Source organism: Gymnodraco acuticeps, unplaced genomic scaffold, assembly GCF_902827175.1.
Source record: "Gymnodraco acuticeps unplaced genomic scaffold, fGymAcu1.1, whole genome shotgun sequence".
Lineage (NCBI taxonomy): Eukaryota > Metazoa > Chordata > Actinopteri > Perciformes > Bathydraconidae > Gymnodraco > Gymnodraco acuticeps.
In genome coordinates, this window is record NW_022991180.1 from 6,695,785 (window position 1) to 6,714,915 (window position 19,131).

The following is a 19,131-nucleotide window of genomic DNA, read 5'->3' on the forward strand; positions in this document are numbered from 1 at the left end:
GTCTCTCTCCGTTGGTGCGCTGGGCTAATGCTAATGCTAATAATGCTAATGCGAGCAAATAAAATGGCAGCTTCACAAAAACTTTTTGGAGTTTTACGGACCGTGGTTTGCAATTTGCCCAGCCAATCAGAAATTGGAACCTTTTCCTCCCCAGCAAAGTACCACCTCTCTAGCAGGGACTGAAAAGGGGTGAAAAGGTTCCCGAAAAAAAGTTTGCGTTCCAGATATTTTTGGTGTGAACGCAAAATCCCAGGAACTATCGGAACTAGTCCTGGGAAAAGTACTCCAGTGTGAAAGCGCCTAATGAGTCGATGTATTAATCGATCAACATATAATTAATTGCCAACAATTTGATAATTTGCTACTATTTTCTTGATTTGATACCTGTTTTTTAAGCATTATCGTATTATTTACTTTATTATATTTGTGTATTTTAATCTACTGCCAATTTCCACACCATTTCCCAACACTATACTATCAAAAAGGTCATACACTGATACTGTATATTGCATCTATTTTAACTCCAAAATGTTTTTTCAGAGATATACCGAAAGGATTGAAGATGCTTCATTAGAGTTTGCGAAAATTCCACTACATCTTAGGTTTGACAATTATAAAGTTGGATTTTGAAGTTGGGTTTCGTTGCACAGTGGGGAATAGCTTTAGTTGTATGTCTCATATTAAATCACACTTTGATTCAGTGAATCGCTTTTAACACAGAATGACAAACAATCTAAACGAATGCACTTTACCGAATTGTAGTGGTTACCATACATACTCTTGAAAACTACTTTTTTTCCCATTCCTTATAGATATAAATAGAGTTACTAATCGAATGTGTACGATGAACATATGCATGTATAATTAAGTGTTTTCAGACAGCGCTCAAGGGTAAAACACTTTACACTCACCGTCATCCATGATGGCGACGGTAACTCCTTTGCCCGTGTAGCCCAGTTGCCAAGCTTCAGCCACATTGAGATCCAGCCCAGGGGTCCCGTCTGCCTGGCCCGTGTTTATCTAATCACAGAGGCAATATGGAGAACATCCATGACTCATGGCACCCAGGTGAGCAACATACAAACATTAGTCAACATGGACCATGTGTGTGTGGGAAGAGGAGGCTATGGATAAGGACTGTTTGGGGGTGTGAGAAGGGGGAGTAAATGTCAGCGAGATGAGTGACAGCGAGCTAACCGCAGCGTAAAAGTCACGCTTGCCAGTTAGAGTAAACAAGAGGGGAGGAAACTAGGCGGCGTGAATGCAGCGATGAGGTGGCAAGACTAATTAATGAATGAATAACAACGTTGATTCAGAAAGTAGTGGGGAATATGCTGGCCTCTGAGTAATTAGGGTGGAAGAATAGTGGTTCGAGCTGAAGGTCAGGCTGCATGCAGACTGCTGCTCGGCTGATAACTCACCAGATACCACTGTTTGGTGAATAGAGGGTCACTCATGTTGACTTCAATATCATTGATATCTCTGTAGCCTCGCTTCTGACGATCAAAACCCTCTTGCTCAACGACATTCTTTACCTGGGGTGGGAAAGCAAAATAAATGCCAGGTCAGAGTCAGTTCAGGCAAGAAATTATATCACAAAAACATTTTCTGAAAGGATCATACAAAGGGCAAAATGAAATTGTTAGTGCACAACAGTAACTCGGCTGGAACACGTAAGTAAACTTGAAATAGGACTTGGTATGAGGGTTGAGATGGAGGTTTGTGCTGCTCTGTACGCAGGAAATCATCGAAGCCAGCTGTGCTCTACTGCAGTGGTTCCCAAACGGTGTGCCGCGGCACACTGGTGTGCCGTGAGGCAAGTCTGGGTGTGCCGTGGGATTTTGTGACAACCATACGTTATTATTGCAATATACAACTACACAAAAATAATTATTTTTTTATTTACTATATCAGTACTTTGTAGGTTTATATGTACGTAATCTGCGCGACTTGTGCGTCCACATCTCCACGTGCAGTGCTGCATAAACATGGCTGAGTCAGCGATAACTTTCGAGGGGTGGAGGTATGCCCATTATTTTGAGTTCGTCCAAAGAATAGACAGGAATGTGACGGTGAGGTGCAAACTGTGTCCAGGCCAGCAGCTGTTATCCACTGCTGTAAACACCACGTCAAACCTCAACACACACCTGCAAAGAACACATGCTAAGGTGAAGCTACCGCACACGCTATTTGTTGTTTGTTTATATCACGTAATCTGTTCTTCTTCTCTGTCTTCCGGTTGTTGCCTGTTTTGAATGACAAATACACACTACCGCCGCCTGCTGGTAAGGAAAGTTATTGCCACTCACGCATGTGCAGTTCGTACGTGCTCGGCGAGTAAAGTAATGAGTAAAATAACGAGTTACTTTATGTAGATAGTAACGAAGTAGTGTAATATATTACTTTTTTTAAAGTAATATGTAATATATTAAAAAAAATTAGTAACGACCCCATCTCTGGAGTTGGCGTTCTCTACTCTGATTTACATGAAGAACAACAGGAGGTCACGGCTCTCTGTTGAACAGGACTTGCGAGTGCCCCTCTCCTCAGTGCCACAAAGGATTAAAAAAATCTGCGCGCCCCGACAGGCACATCATGTATCTCACTAATTTGTAAATCGGCAAAATATTTACAATAGCATGTTTCAATGCTGATTGCTGAAATGTTACATTTATAATTTGTAGTTCAGGACCATGGACAATGCAGCTTCCTTGCATTGACAGTTCTCTGTGCTGAATTTCTGCTGAGTTTCCTTTGCCTCATTTTTTATTTTGTGACCTGTCTGGTTTAAATGAGTGTGTTGCTGCTTTGATGAAGCCTAATTTGATAAAGTTTCAAATTAATTTCTGAAATATTTCGTTAATAAATATTTCATGAGTAATATAGTTGTCTTTGTCACATTTTATTTGGCATTAGTAAATAATTATGCACATTTACAGATATTTTACATGATATGAGTGATAACACGTGTTATAAGGGCTATTTTGCACAATAGGTGTGCCTTGAGATTTTTACTTGTCCTTTGGTGTGCCTTGGGCACAAAAAGTTTGGGAACCACTGCTCTACTGTACCATGAAGGCAGAGCATCATGTAAATCAAAAGCCCTATTCTTTCCCTGCTAATCAGAAGGGCTGAAATCAATACACTCCTAATATTTCACTGCCTTCATCGTTGTCAGCATTTGTGGAGAGGACAGCAATCAACAGCAGCCAATACATGTGTCATTTCTCATTTTAAATGGTATCCAATGTACTGTGAGCTTTCATTAAATAGTCCCCCATTCACACGTTAGGAAAAACTGAAGAGGTTAAAGTGAGGTAAAGGAAGTATGAGTCATTACATCTATTAGAGTCTGGCAATGTCTGAAGTATGTTGTACTTTATTACTAACAGTACCTTTCACCAAGGTCACAGAGGAACAATTATATAATTTGAAAGGTTGGATCCTGGAAGGCCCTCTTTTAATAAAATGAAGCACTCCAAACATTTAATGGACACTCATTTTGTTCTATTATCCTACCTTAAATACTGATAATAATTTAATACTAAACAAAAAAGGTATTTTCCAGCTACATTTTGAAAGCATGTCCCTGTGGCTAAATGTTCTTCTTGTGCTCACCATGAGCAAATTCACTGCAGAGTGACGGAGAGAAACAGTCATTGTCCGGTGTGTTTACCACCACAGATAAGAGAGCAGAGCACTTAAGATGGCCTTTTAAAATGGCCAAAGCCTATTCATCCGGACCTGTCTTTTATGGCATACTCTAGAGTCTAGGCAATCGGGATGCACACACACTGTAAAACGACACATCTGTAAGTCCTTTAAATGACAAGTCACTTCTGGGAAAAAATACCTATTAATCTTCTGTCTGGAGGATTTAAAATGGTGAAAACTAATGTATTTTTTTCGTTTTGATTTGGCCTTATGTCACATTTGCTGTTACATAAATGCATTCAGAGGGAAACTACCAGGACTTTCTACAGTGAGGTCTCCCTGCATCCCCCCCTTCTCTCCATCCATCATCATTTTATTCCATCACTTGGCAGGATAGCTGGTATTTCCCTTGAGATGACATGTCATACTGCCCACTCACAACATCAAACAGTGCCTGTGCACCGCCATCACTCGCCGCCTTTGCCCCTTTGCCCACTGCCTGCTCCCAACGCTCCAGTTCACTTCAAATCAAAGAGCTTTGCTGCCTCTCTCCTTTCTCCTTGTCCTTATCCTCCAGGCTTTCCCAGACATGGGCCTTTCAGGGCCAGGGATGCTGCTCATTCGCACAGATCTATTCTACTGTCCACCTTTTAAAGACAGATAGATTGTATTTGTATCAAGTAAAAATAATATGAGAGAAAGGAACCACAGATGGATGGATAGGCCAAGCCAGGAATGCATGAATAGAGGTCTCAATTGAAATCCATGTAGGGTATGTGTTGGAAAAGGACTGCAGAGGACAAGACACATAGAAAAGGAATCCGAGGAATAAAAGGAAAAGCTAGTGGGTAAGTCAAAAGTGGGTCAGCAGGCTCCAGTAATAGAGTTCAACAAAGATCAGGGCTTCTGGGACAAAACATCCATCCATATACATTCAAGGCTTCTGCTCAATTGAGTGTTGACTCCTTTCATTTTTCATTTCAATCTTTATTTCGAACAGATTAAAAAAATAACAAATAAAAAATAACAAATGTGAAAAACAGAATACCGTATTGTTAAAATAATGTATTTATCCACATTCATGATAATATTTATATATTCAACGAAAAAAAAGTCTTCATATTAATAATAATAAAAAATCATATGTGTCCGAAAGGGAGTAGGAGGAAGCAAATGCTTGTTAATTCCCACCCCTTACTTGATCAATGATTGTCCTTTAAATCATTATGCAAGTTATTCCTACTTACATTTATACATACATATACAATAATTTCTCATCTTCAATCACCTCTCTTCATTCTCATAGTTATCCAAAAAAGTGTTTCTGTACATCCTTTTAAACTAAATTATGCTTGTGCTTTGTTTTAACTCCTGCTCCAACCCATTCCATAAAATCACCCCACAGGTTGTTATACTCGTACTTCTCAGAGTTGTTCTAACCTTGAGATGTTTAAAATGTAGATTTCCTCTCAAATTATACCCACCCTCTCTGTCTATGAACAATGTTTTTAATTTCCTAGGAAGTAGATTATGTCTGGCTCTGTACATGATTTGTGCCGTTTTAAATTTAACCAGATCAGTGAACTTCAATATGTGTGACTTCAAAAATAATACATTAGTGTGTTCAAGATATCCAACATTATTGATAACTCTTATAGCCCTTTTTTGTAATGTGCATAACGGCTGTAGGTTGGTTTTATACGTGTTTCCCCAAATCTCCACACAGTAAATCAGATATGGCAATATCAGTGTGTTATATAGAGTATACAATGAGTTGTAGTTCAGAATGTGTCTGGCTTTTCCCAGTTTTGCTTTTACATGAGTGATATGAGGTTTCCAGCTGATTTTGTGGTCTAAAACCACACCAAGGAACTTCATTTCATATACTCTTTCTATGTTTATGTTATCTAGTATTAATTCCACCTGTGGATTTGTTTTATGTTTTCCAAATAACAATCTTTGTTTCGCTTATATTTAATGATAATTTGTTTGTGTCAAACCAATGTTTTACTTTAATCATTTCTGCTGTTATCACTTTCATTTCTGCTGTTATCACTTTAAATGAACACAATAAAACTACTACAGAAATGTCAAACTCCTATACTGTATACATTAATGTAGATGCAACGAAATCCTTTCTTTTGACAGAACTGCACTTGTAAGACTGAGAAATGCACATCTACCGCCTTGAGACATGGGAGAAAGACACTTCAGAATGATAAACAGGCAACATTAAATCAGGCTAGCTGACCTCATCCATTCTAGTGATGCATAGAAATCAATAACTGCGGTGTTGCATATGAGCATGTCAAGGATCTGATTAAAACCCGGCATCTGGAATGTAGACCTGGCCATGTCCACGCTGTCACACTTCCATTAGCTGTATTAGCTCGTTGGAGTGGCTCGCATATATTTTCATTAGCACCTTTCACAACCACAATTAGAGGGGTTAGTTGATTGTCTACAGCAGGACCTCCACTTTCACCGCCTCGTTCGGTGGGCAGCGCTAAACACACAGCAAATCACCCAGCCCAACTGTTTATTTAAATTAGAGCTTCAAGACTCAACAGATCCTTGGTATTAAGTAGATTTGTCAATTCATCACTGAGTCCACCCAGATAAACAATTAATCTACAACTACTGTTCAGTATTTTCACAACACCAACACCATTAGCTGGTTCCAGCATCTTGAATGTGCTATAGTTGGATTTAAGAGAAATGAAAAGCAATTAGCGGATATCACCTCGAGCGCTAGGAAACTGTGATCCACATCCAAAATGACATACATTATTTCAGCCTGTCATTGGACTTAACCTATGAATGCTTTACAGAAGGCATATAAACACAAACAAAAAATATGAAGGAACCCGATTCAAAGCAATACAAAGAAACATCTAAAACTATCACCAAAAGGCATGTTTATAACAGGGAGTTTAGATAAGTAATTTGGAGCTGGATATTTAATTAGTGGCATTCCACAGGGTTTTGAGTTGCCCTGATGCCAAAAACACTTTATTTTCTTGAAAATAGAATCAAAGAAAGTCAAACAGCATCAATGATCTTAGATAATGATAGTTATATTGGTACCAGACCAGATACATTTTTATATATATGAACAAATGTTGTTCTTCTGTCCTTCTTTACACACATGAACCATACCTCAATATATTTAAATGTATATTCAGGTTTTAGGGATTTTATATTTCTGAAAATACGTCATTTTAATTGTTCTGTTGATCCTTTATTATTATTATGAGGACCGTTTGAATGCGGTTTCATGTTAAAAAGTACCGGCAGTGTTTGTCTTGGCAGTCGCTTAATAAATCTTACAATCATAAAACACCGTCTGGGGACCAGCGCTTCTGATATCATCGTCATCATCACTACACCAAAATAATTCAAACATACAGAAACTACTCACACAATTAAGTGTCATTAATGGGAATCGACATTTGCATTATAAATGAATAACTTCTCTACAGCTGCACTTTGCTAAATTCTATCACCCTCATGCTATGTTCTTAACTCATATCTCTTTCTATCTGTCTAGCTATATTGAATGTTGTTTATGTTGGCTTCTTATTTAGTTAGTCCTGTATGTAGTGGCTCTTAATGCCATGTGGTCTGTCTATGGTGAGCTCAGTTTACTCTGCAGTTTGAAAGGTGATTTGTTACTGTATTGCTGAAGCCCTATGTTGGACTGTTTACTACATGGACACTCAAAATAACCCTTGTCATGCAAGGTGAAGGGGTAGCCCCACTCTTTTTAGAACTTGTACAGAAAACACACAGTGCTTTTATCAGTGTGCGTCTGTGTGTGTGGATGCTTACCCTGCGGTCTTTTTGGAGACGCTGTCTGTTGCGAGCACTGCGTTTGCTCCGCCTCTTTGAAGTGTCCTGAGGATAGAAGTGGAAGAGACCCTCTCCAAAGGAAAGCTGGGTAAAATAAAAAACAACAGAGGCAGAGAGATCAGTAGCAGAAGCCCAAATGAGAGTCAACACAGAAGCAGCAATAACAGAATATATGGTAATATAAAATGTAACAGAAGGACGGCAGGTCACCTTACAGATGAAAACAGGAGCCCGGATTCCCTGGCTTTCCCCGTGCGGGCTATTTTAAGGCACTGGAGAACAGTGCTGGAATTAACCATAATGAAACCACAAGGGCAGGGAAATGACAAGCATCATCCAGAGCTTTCCCTGCGGCAGATTAAAGACCCCCCTACGCTTCAGTAACAGCCAGGGTACGGGTCAATCCTCAAAATAAACGCTTGCAGATGCGCCTGTCAGATCTAATATGGAAATGAAATTCTCACGGAAGCACGAGGATTATTCTCATCTTCCGCTGCTCTTTAGGTCTATTGTTGTGGCCCAAAAACATAGATGAAAGCTCATGTATGTGTCGCAAAAAAGCAAATACAAAAGCCACACATCCATTGATAGCTCTTACAATAATCAAGGGTTTTTTATTAATCTTTGCTGTTCTCCAAAATAAAAGAGAGAGAGGCTTTTATCTCTCTTTTGTGCTCACATTTGTATGGGTCTGGATCCTGTGCCCCGGTCTTGTTAATTAAGGAACAATAGCAGATAATTCAAATGACACGGATTGTTTAATGATGCATATCCCATTAAGACAAATATAGCTGCAGATTACATAACCTGGGAGGTAGGGAGGCAGTAGATGGAGTGGGGGGTTATCTAGTGGGAAAACTAGCAAACAAGACTAGCACAGATATGATATTATGACAGGTTACAGACTGAAATAATATTTTTTCTGTGGAGGTAAAAAAAAAGAAATCAGAAAATCCCTATTCAGAGCAGCGTAGACACTCTCTGTTCACAGCTACGCCTCACTAGGCTCCGGCCAATTTCACCCACACATTTATTTTGACATGTGACAAGGCACACACACTGCCAGGGAATTATATCCATTGGTCTGCCATAAATGGCTTGTTATCTCTTTTGACTTGTTTTGATACGTGCTGCATTTTTCAAGCTATTTGTATACACGTATGTCTCAAGTGAGTAAAACCATGTCTGCTAAGAAGGCCATAGTCACGATGAGCAATGTAAATCCATCATGTTTTAAAAATGTCCAATATTAAATAAGGTTGAGAAATATAACCTCAAATTAATTCAATGTAAATAAACACATTTCATCCCATTCATTATGGGAATGTAATGACTTAACACATGGGTTTGAATTGTCAATTTTCTAAAAGCTATGGCTAACCTAAACCTCATGTTGTGAGTGATGTAATGAAGGTAACAACATTATTCCACAAAATAAATTGCGTATTTTGCTTTATGGGACACAAACTGGATGTGATCTTCTAGTCCCCGGGGCTATGCCAATGGGCAACCTACTAGCCAGAGCCTGCATTTGATGACGTCATCAAGCCAAAGTGTAACGAAGTCAAACCAGCTTTATTCTCTAAACTGAACTGCTTTGTTTTGCGCAATGTTTGACTATTTCTGAGGAAAGTGAAGATAATGTTAAGTATACCAAATAGCTTAAGCTATGTTTCAGGACTAATTACTTTGGTTTGCTATGAGACATGAATTCTTAAAGTTTTTCCCTGAAGAGAAAAAACAAAACAATATTTCCCGTAGTGGCAGAAAGCGTGACAGTTTCCCCCCGAGCATCCCTACCTTGCGGGCACTGTGGAACCCATGTTGTGTTGCAAGTTGGTGCGCCTCGTCCTGTGCGCCCTCGTGCAGCTGAACCAGGAGATGGTCCGTAGAGACTCCTTCTGCAGCCTGCGTCGCGAGCAGCAGCGCGTTCAGCAGCACTATAAATCCCACGGCTGTCCCATGGCGGGGAGATCCACACATCGTGTCTGGCTTGTGTCAATCCGCCTGTCTGCCTGCCCGTCGGAGTGAAACCAGTGTGCGGGATGCTCCGCGCTAAAGATGGGAGGAGGAGGAGGTGGAGGAAGAGGAGGAGGTGGAAGAGGAGGAGGATGTAGAAGGGGTCGAATCAAAGCTTTTGCGGACGCATCTCCTCGTCGTCAGCTGATGGAAGTTATTTTTCTCCGAGGTGCAGCCGCTCTTGCTGTGTGGTGCGAGTGGGGAGGTTTTGTGTTGTGGACCAAACCTGCATCCTCAGCGTTATCTCTCCTCTTCCTCCTCCTGTCATCTGTAATTAATTTACCTTACTCTCTCGGGTAGTATGTGCGCGTGACGTTGTAGCCTACCAATGAGCTCGAGCGGGTGGGTCTCGTTTCTCCCCCCCCCCCCCCCCCATAAGAGCTAGGGGACACTTTTCAGCACTTTGGAGAGCTCCTCCCATAACCCTCAGTGTTGATAGGAATTGTATCGATTAGTGTGATGCTGATGGCCTTTTTTGAAGAAAAAAAAAGGTACATTTAAATCCCGATATAGCGAATAATGTGCCATACAACTCATTTTGACCTTTATGAATACCTCTTATAGAATTCCAATGGGCACATATCGAAAATATACTATTCACATTTTTTTTCAAACAACATGATGTAAAGCTCCTTTTCACCCAGCTCAACCCTCTTTTTGTAGTGGAATGTAAGAACAGTGCCATTTGAATATAATTGGTCATTTGGACATGAACAGCAGGTTGTTAGAAAGAACCGTGAAATACTTCTCCTAAAGGCTGCTCATTAAAGGACTCCAGCTCCCCTGCTTTTCCCCTGCTTTTCCCCTGCTTCCTTGCTGCTATATGATACATGAATGGGTCATTGTAGTCTGATGTAACAGTGATGTGAATGTGTGAGGAAGTCGAGAACAAGCGGGAGAAAAGAGTATCGGTGAGTGATACAACTTTCCCTTTCGCAGAGAAGGTTCAGTGAAAAGAGGCATATATGCGTACTGCTGCACAGTTGGAAAACCGTGGTATTTTCAGTTCAGGAATATGGACCTGACACTAGTCAGTCACCAATGTGGCAGCTCAACAGAGATTTCCCCAGAGCCATTTTCATTCAGTGGCCCAATTAAGAATCAGCAGGTTGTCCAATTAGCAGAAATCTGTATGTGTTTTTATATACGAGCATGTGGACTGAGTGCATAATTGATTTGTTTTTCAGATTATAATTACACTGCTGTTGTCCCTATAATTTCCATTGTCTAAACTTGCATGACTGTATGCTTGAATTGTGCTAGCTCATCTCAAGTATTAACATTCATAAAAGCAATTTCAAGATGTGAAATCAGTGATGAGAAATAATCAGTTTTCATGCTCTGCAGTCATACTGGTAAATCATTCACTTGTTTAGTGAAATGTGAGATGAAAATCTACATGGTAAGAATAATAAAAGCCTTATAAAATATGCATATTTTATCAACCATGCTTTGTATTCAGAGCGATCATCCCTGTGCACCGTTTTAAAATATTATAATTCATCATAATAATGGCATACTGTCACGTGCAATGTTCACTGTTATGTAATGTTACAAAGGTGTGGTACCCAGAGAGTGCAACATCACGTGGATCAGTTATCACCGAAGTCCGGAAAAATAATGAAGGTGGATTTTCTATAAGTGGATCTGCTTTTATTAATCACTGTTTCCATACTCCCTGCAGACCTCCTCCCACACTCCTGCAGCCCAGAGATTATTTATTTAGCTCTGGCACCCAACCTTCTCTTCTCCATCATTCACTGCTGGGCCCTGGTGACTGATCACACTCGTGTTTTGCCTGCTGATTCACATGCCACGCATCCCCTCCATCATATACGTCTGTAAAACCTGTAAACAAACAATGTAGCATCATCTGCTTTTAGGCAGTTGTTTTATTCTGAAATGAAACGTAATTGATGTTGTGAGAGGAGTAGGCGTTTGTATACCTTTTTTAAAACTGCTCCATCTCCCACTTGTACCTCATTCACACCAACGCAACTCCGGTTCAAGCTCCGTGCTAGAGCTTTTAAGATTCAGAACCAGTTCTTCGGTTTAGCTCTGGCTCTTTTCACACCGCCCAGAGTCCGACTGGTAATGCGTCGTTGCGTCATCGTTTGCGTCATGACGTAACCGTTTGCGTGCCTGCTTCATAAAGCCAAACCGCGCGGATGAAATCAGTTGCATTCATTTCTTATGGCTCTATCTGCAGCTTTTCCGGAGTCATATTCCTATAAAAAAGTGTACTCGTGTCAATAAAGGTTTTTTTAAAACACAACTGCTTCCGAGGTCGGTCTTATTTCTTAAGGTGGACTGAACCATGAGTGTGGAGTAACGTTGTATCTTTCATTTAAATGAACTGTAACCTTCACCCAGGTATGTAACAGCTGTTCTCAAATGAACACGTGAAGTAAAGTTTAATATTTATAGTTTTATAGATTTATAATGAGAGGTGGTCAACGTGAATGCTCAGGTTCCACCTTAACACGCAGACACGTTGCTTCACCATGAGCAGAAACCTTTACAGTCTATGGCAGAAACACTGAAACTCTTGTTAAGTTTCTCCATCGTTGTGTACAAACCATAGACTGTATATATAAATGGACGTAGGGTCCGTGACGTCACCCATAGGATTCTGCAGAGTTGCCGTGAAGCCCTTAGTAGGCGGAGTCGGCCACTAACGGCTCGACAGTGACGCCAGAGTTCAAATCCCGCCTTCTCCAAATAAGGGCAAAGAGGCGGAGCCGAGGCGGGACCTGCTGCCACCGAGCTGGAAGTTCCAGAGCTAGCTGAAGCTACCAAGCTAAGCTAACATGCTCCCCATCTGCACGCTGCCGTCGCATTTTACGTTTCTAAGGTAAGCGGACATGAAACTATTCAGCAAAACTATAAATAATAATCTAAGTTATTGAGCTTTTAGCATAATACTTCAGAATCTTAAAACCCCTTAACGTTTGTATGCAATTGTGCTAAATTCAACACTGGAATCAAGCAAATATTAATATGTTTGCATGACATTAGTTATTTATATTTTGATATCACTTAACTATACGTTTAATACATTTAAGTCAAGCTAAGGTACATGTGATGGTAGCTAGTTAGCGCTCTTACCTGTGAGGCCTCCTCCAAACAGCATAATAACCAGACTGTATCATTAAAACTAAGTACCAGTTATAGATCCTTGACTTTAGACAAACAATTCAAAAGACAAAATGTATTTAAAGACCAATCTTTATTTGAATGTGCCTCTTAACCTGAGATATTAGTTATACAGTAATAGTATTGACAATCTAAAAAAACTGAACAACTCAACAGTCAACTTTATGTTTCTTATTGTCTAAAGCATTTATTATTTTCATTTTCCCAATCTCATATTCAGTGTGGACGGATTGAGACAGCATGGTGTCCAGAGAGCTGCAGAGACTTCAGGGAGAAACCTCCATGTGATGGACGTCCTGTCTGTTGGTTTGGAGAGGACTGAGGGTCTTTCCTCTGCGAGGAGGACCAGGGCTGATGAAGGAGCCCATGCTGGGCAAAGCTGATACCAACTGCACAGGCCTAGTCGGTCACTTTATTTGACTAAATGTGTTTAATACATTTAATAGGTTTACACCTTCTGTCCATATGTGCTTTTTATTTAAAACATTTGATTAACTTTTGGTTCACATTTCAATAAATTGTATTTGTATTTGCACTCCTTTTATCCATTATTCTTACTGAAAATGTTAGATTACACATTCACATCTGACTGAAGATTGGCCCCATTTATTTGTGACGTTGCAAAACAAGGTACATGTTGTGAAGCTCATAAAGTGAGGCAAATAGAAATAATCAGCTGATGGAGTGTAGATGTGGAAATAGCTGCATTCGATCAGCTGACTGTTTTTACAATAAAAGTAGTTTCTTAGTGAATGTCCTGTACTGGTCTTAAAATCTCATAACATCAGCTTTTAATGTTCCTCTTGGATGTTCTTCTTGACCCTCAGAGAAGGAGAAAATGTCCTGCCTTTAACGCATGTCCTTTCCTAACAAAAATGACAGGAAACATAAAACATATTATTGCAGAACAAGTATGTTATTTATGAAAGCGGTGTGTTTGTGTGTTTAGGGGCTGTAGATATAATTATTTTGTAATTGTAATGTTTTTTTTTTATTTCAACAATGAGCTACAAAGACAATCAGATTATGAATGAACAGTATGAAGTTCATCAACATTGAAATATATGTTATTATCAAAATAATATTGAACTGTTATCAAAACGTAGTGTAACTGTAGAAGCTTGCTCTGTTGTCTCACTGAAAGAATAACTTTTACCACGTTTTTTACAGACAATATTGAGAGATAAATAGTAGCAGTTCTCACTATGTGTTAAATATCTTTGCCTTCAATACATTAAATTAGAAAGCTGACAAAGTCATATTGCTTGTTATCATCTAAATGTAACTTTTTGCATGGAAAAAACCCTCAACTTAACTGATGTGTAGGTGATCTAGTATTTAGTATTGTTTAATGGAATGTATATCAGTGTATTAAGTCAATACTTCATTCATTTAAACCAATATCTTTCTTGATTCTTTGTACAGTATGAAAAAAGAGTCTGTACCTGTGCTGAAGTTCACTGCTGTGAGGAGTCCAGTTCTGTCTCTCACTCTCTGGTCCAGCCTGTCTGCATCACCTGGACACCTTAAACAAACAGATATATATATATATATATATGTAAAGTACCATGTGTACAAACAATATAACTGATTCTCTTCTGTTGAACATGTTGGATTGTGTATTGTCCGAGTCAGGGTCCTTTTTATTTTACTGTAACTTTGGAAGTTGTGTTACCAATGCTTACTGTTTATTTGATACCCATTTGGTAATACAATTAATAAAAACAACAAGGTTTGGGTTCGTTCTTCAGATGACTGTGACGTTAACGTGTAAGCTCGATAATGAACTCCAGCTCAACCAACCATATTGTAATATCTAAGTAATCATCTTGAAATATGACATTAATAATTGTAATATACACACATCTTATTGTGAGGTTGATTTCACATACACTACTTCGACATTAGCTTGTCTACATACTTGAGCATAGCCAATTTAAATTAACCTTAGATGCATACAGTTCTACCTACATAATAAAATATCTCTAAGTTACAAGGATGTAACCTTATTTTATCAACCTCAAACAGAAGCCGTTTGTTCAACAGTATTATCCCACTTAACACTTGTCGATTTCGTTGTAACCTTTATATATACAGTCTATGATTTTAACTTGGAGGCTACGATTACAATCGGTAGCACCGATGTAGCTACCACTAGCTTACATGCTAACCCAAGCCTTACCATTAATTACGTAGCTGATTAAAATCTTTAACACATAAATAAAGCACTAGAATTTCACTTACCGCAAAACCGCATTCATGCACCGTTTGTTTTAACCGCAGAGCGAGTCACAATAGTCCGATATATAAGCATGAAGAACAAACAACCACGGCCGGCTACAAGTTGTGTTTCCTGGATGAGCCGAGCAGGCAGAGTCCCTGTAGCTAGCTTCACGGAGCAGCTAGCAGAGAGACAAGAAGCTAACAGCGGCAGGCACTTGACAGAGCCGTCACTCAATGTGACCACGCCCTAATTTATGCACAAACTTTAAGACCTAATATAAATAAAAGGGTCGCGTTAGAAAACAATTCACTCACAGATCCATAATCATGAAGGTGGAATCTAACTATATCGATAATAAAATGTATGGAGCCAGGGGTAGAAACATGTTTTTTTCTGCTGTAAAGTTGGGCATTTTAACATGGGGGTCTATGGAAATTGCTCCTTTCTGCAGCCATCGCCTATCGACCAATATATAAACTGCAGTGTGTGGCACTTCCGTATAGGCTTCCCGGCTCTACCCCACAGTTTGCCGCTTGGTACAAACTGAATAAAACGCGGGCTTATTGTTGTTGTTCAGGAGTTGATCTGTCTCTGCCCCCGCCTCGACGTAAGCGTGACGTGTGGTGCTTTTGCTCTGGCCGGACAATTTTTTGGTGCTTGAAACGAACCGGATTCTGGAGCTAAGAGGCTGCTCCGCTGCGGTGTGAAGAGGAAAACCCGGTGCTTTTCAAGCTCCAGTTCCGAACCGGCCCTGAAACACCGTTGGTGTGAATGAGGTATTGGTGAAGCAATACTCAAAGAACCTCTGCTTTGCACAGGTCAGCCTGTCATCTCTGCAGAAACGGTCTTAATTTGACATGGTGGAAATCCTGTCACTACAGTATCATCAAGTTGGTTATTCAACATTTATGTTCAATACTAATCAACACAAGTTGCTAAAGATGTACAAAGAAAGATAGTATGTGGGTTAACTAACTTAATAAATTACAAAGCCAATTATCCTTATTTATATGCTACATAAAGTACTTAACATGAGAGAAGATTATTGTAACATCTATGTTTAATCTAATAAAAACAAAGAATATAAACACAAATAAAACAGCAGGATAAGACAGGATGAAAAAACAAGCATCATGTAAAAAATACTTTATGAAAAAAACAATTAATGGTAAAAAGACATGTCTTAAGATTTATTTTACAGATTGTGAGCCTTAAGACCTTCAAGCAGACTGCTCCAGATTTTGTGCAGAGACCAATATCAGAGATACATCAAATTAAGTTAGAACTGTGATCTTATGCAATCACAGAGATATATATCTGGGTTGCTTCTGCGAAATGGAAATAATTCTTGTGGTTTCTGATAATATCACCAAGTGGTAGCATACCAGCTGAAAAATAATTGGGCCTTAGATAAAGCCCTGTGGGGCACCACAAGTTATCAGAGAAGTGCTTATTTAAGGCCATATATACATGTCAACTAGTTAAAGGTCCCATGTCATGCTTTTCCGGTTGTTACCCGTCCCCTTGTGTGTTATGTAGCTTTTTCTGCATGTAAACAGTCTGCAGAGTCACAAACCCTCAAAGTTCACCCTGTAGCGAGTAAAACTCTAACACAGAAAATACCTGTCTATGCTGCCCCGGAACGCCTCGTTGGAGATTTTTCTTTTTAAATTTGTTTCTTCCTGAGTATGGTGACGTAACCATGCCCAGATCCAAATGGACCAATCTGTGGAGCTCCTCACACACACACACACACACACACACACACACACACACACACACACACACACACACACACACACACACACACACACACACACACACACACACACACACACACACACACTCATTCAGCCTTATCTTTTCTCAGCTCAGGCTGAGTTCCGCGGTGTCTCGCTGTCTCGCAGACCCCATGCAGCAACCAGGAAACGACACCAGTAAGCCAGCTCACACTTTCCATTCTCATCTGTTTGTCATTACTGGTGTCCTTTTCTGGTTGCTAACAAACGCCGTTGTAACACATAAACACATATCAGAGCACAGTGGGCTCATAGGGAGGGGGGGGGGGCAGGAGCTCCAACAAGGCGTGTAGGACAGAGAGTGAATACACATACTATACAGAGATGCTGTATGAGAAACCAATGTGAGTTTGGAACATTGAACAATGTAAATCTATTCTAGTGGACCTCAACAATGGAATTATGATCAGTAGAAATGGCCATGACATGGGACCTTTAAGTGAAACCTGAACCATTTTAGATAATTTAAGAGAAATGTCTATTAAAACTATAATATACTCTTATCATATTACTTGGACCTTTGGAAAGGAAATACAGAATAAGAAAAATCTGGTATTCATTATGTCCTTTCACCTTACCTTCATGTGATACTTTAACTTTTATAATAATTATTTATAAAAAGATGCTTTTAAATTGATAACATGGTCTTTATGGTTTACATAGTTTGTATTTATTTCAGAAATAATCTTTATTAATACGTGAATAAAGACTTGCACTTGTTCTTGACCTTGGAAACCACAGGTTGAAAAATAATTCCCAACCCATGGTTCAACTTATTTCATGAAGTTCATGAAGCAATAAATACATGAAAGATTGAAGACATTTCAATTAAGTAAAAAGCATCCTCGGAAGTAACTCTTACCACACAATAAGGGTTGAGACAACAGCCTCAAACAGCTTGGTAGCTCACAGAAGACTTTTACTGCGTTGGTAATATCTTAGTATTACTCATCGTTTCCTAATGCCTTCGAGATCCTGCTGATTACACATGGAAAAGAGACTTCAGAGCACAATTCAATTAAAGATTGACTCTTTGGAATCTGCTGTTATGCAATTTTCCGACTTCATTGGATACTGAAGAGCCCGTAATAATAGCAATCACATGTTCACATGGCAGCACTTACTGTTGGTGGATAATTTAGTTCCAAACATAATATAAAATGATTAGGGGTTAATAACGCTCTAGAGAGTCTCTGGATAGTTGTTGTTTCATACTTTATGATTAGGCAACCCATGTATTATAGGCTGTGCAGAGATTACATAAAATTCATGGAGTTGTTAAAATGCATGGCTGTGTATCTGCGGAAGTGTTTAAGGAGGAGCAGAAAAATATGGATCTTTAATTTTTCATACTCGCCTGAGGCTGGAGTGTATGTAGGCTGCCTGTCTGTGTTTTTGCTGTGTGTTTAGTGAAAACAGGAGAGATTAGACCAGCAGCTATGAGTCGTGTACATCCTTATCATACAAGCTGATAAGCATGTTCACACACCAACACACAAGGATCACAAAACCACGACAAAACCTCTACAACCTCTGGCTTTCAACCAGACTGGAATTGTTCGTGAGGTCTGAAAAACAAGGTTATTGATCTTTCACTCCTGCTCTGTTGTGTTTTCAATGCTGAATGAAATCAATGCAGGAACACAGTATGTTAGCAACAAATCTGTTTGTATGCATCTTATATGCTGAGTGTATGAACATGTTCTTGTTAAAGAGGGATTCAATTCCTCTGCTGTTTTAACCAACCACTCTCAAATGCAAACATTGAGAAAAGTGAGCGTCAACTTACTTGGAAATCCTCAAGTAAAAACCTCCGTACGAGGAAACTTTTTACAGTTTCCTGTCCCCGATATCAAGAGTAGTGTAAGGCAAGGCAAGGCAAGGCAAGGCAAGTTTATTTATAGCACCTTTCAACACAAGGCAAGTCAAGGTGCTTTACCAAAATGAAAGACATTCAGACAAAGGCATTTAAAAAAAAAGATAATAAAAGAAACATTAAAAGAAAAAATACATGAATACAAATTACATGAATAAAAAGTTACAGTGCAGTTTAAGATATGAATAGTTCACACAGAAGTTCCATTTTACTGATGAACACAACGGCTCAGTTTCAATTAAAAGCAGCGACAACAAGATAAGTCTTCAGCCTGGATTTAAAAGTAGTCAGAGTTGCAGCGGACCTGCAGGTTTCTGGGAGTTTGTTCCAGATATTTGGAGCATAATAACTGAACGCTGCTTTACCGTGTTTAGTTCTGACTCTGGGGACAGAAAGCTGACCAGTCCCTGAAGACCTGAGAGTTCTGGATGGTTCATAATTTAGCAGTAGACCTTTCCTTGTAGTTAAGCTGTCATTTCAGAGGCTTCAGCTCTATACTCTACTGCTCCGTCAGAGCCAGCCAGTGTTGTGGGACGGGATGTCTCCGAGGG

General features: G+C 39.5%; 1 protein-coding gene across 1 annotated transcript in view; it reads right to left on the reverse strand.

The window, feature by feature from the left end:
- pcsk2 (proprotein convertase subtilisin/kexin type 2) overlaps window positions 1-9,854 on the reverse strand; it is a 33,625-nt gene extending 23,771 nt beyond the window's left edge. Inside the window, exons 1-4 of the mRNA XM_034238020.1 lie at window positions 9,307-9,854; window positions 7,486-7,590; window positions 1,422-1,535; window positions 912-1,020 (exon numbers count right to left, since the gene is read on the reverse strand). Of these exons, the coding sequence (XP_034093911.1) occupies window positions 912-1,020; window positions 1,422-1,535; window positions 7,486-7,590; window positions 9,307-9,489 (511 nt within the window). The 5' untranslated portion in view covers window positions 9,490-9,854. The remainder of the gene's footprint in view (window positions 1-911; window positions 1,021-1,421; window positions 1,536-7,485; window positions 7,591-9,306) is intronic.
- Window positions 9,855-19,131: the final 9,277 nt, after the last annotated feature.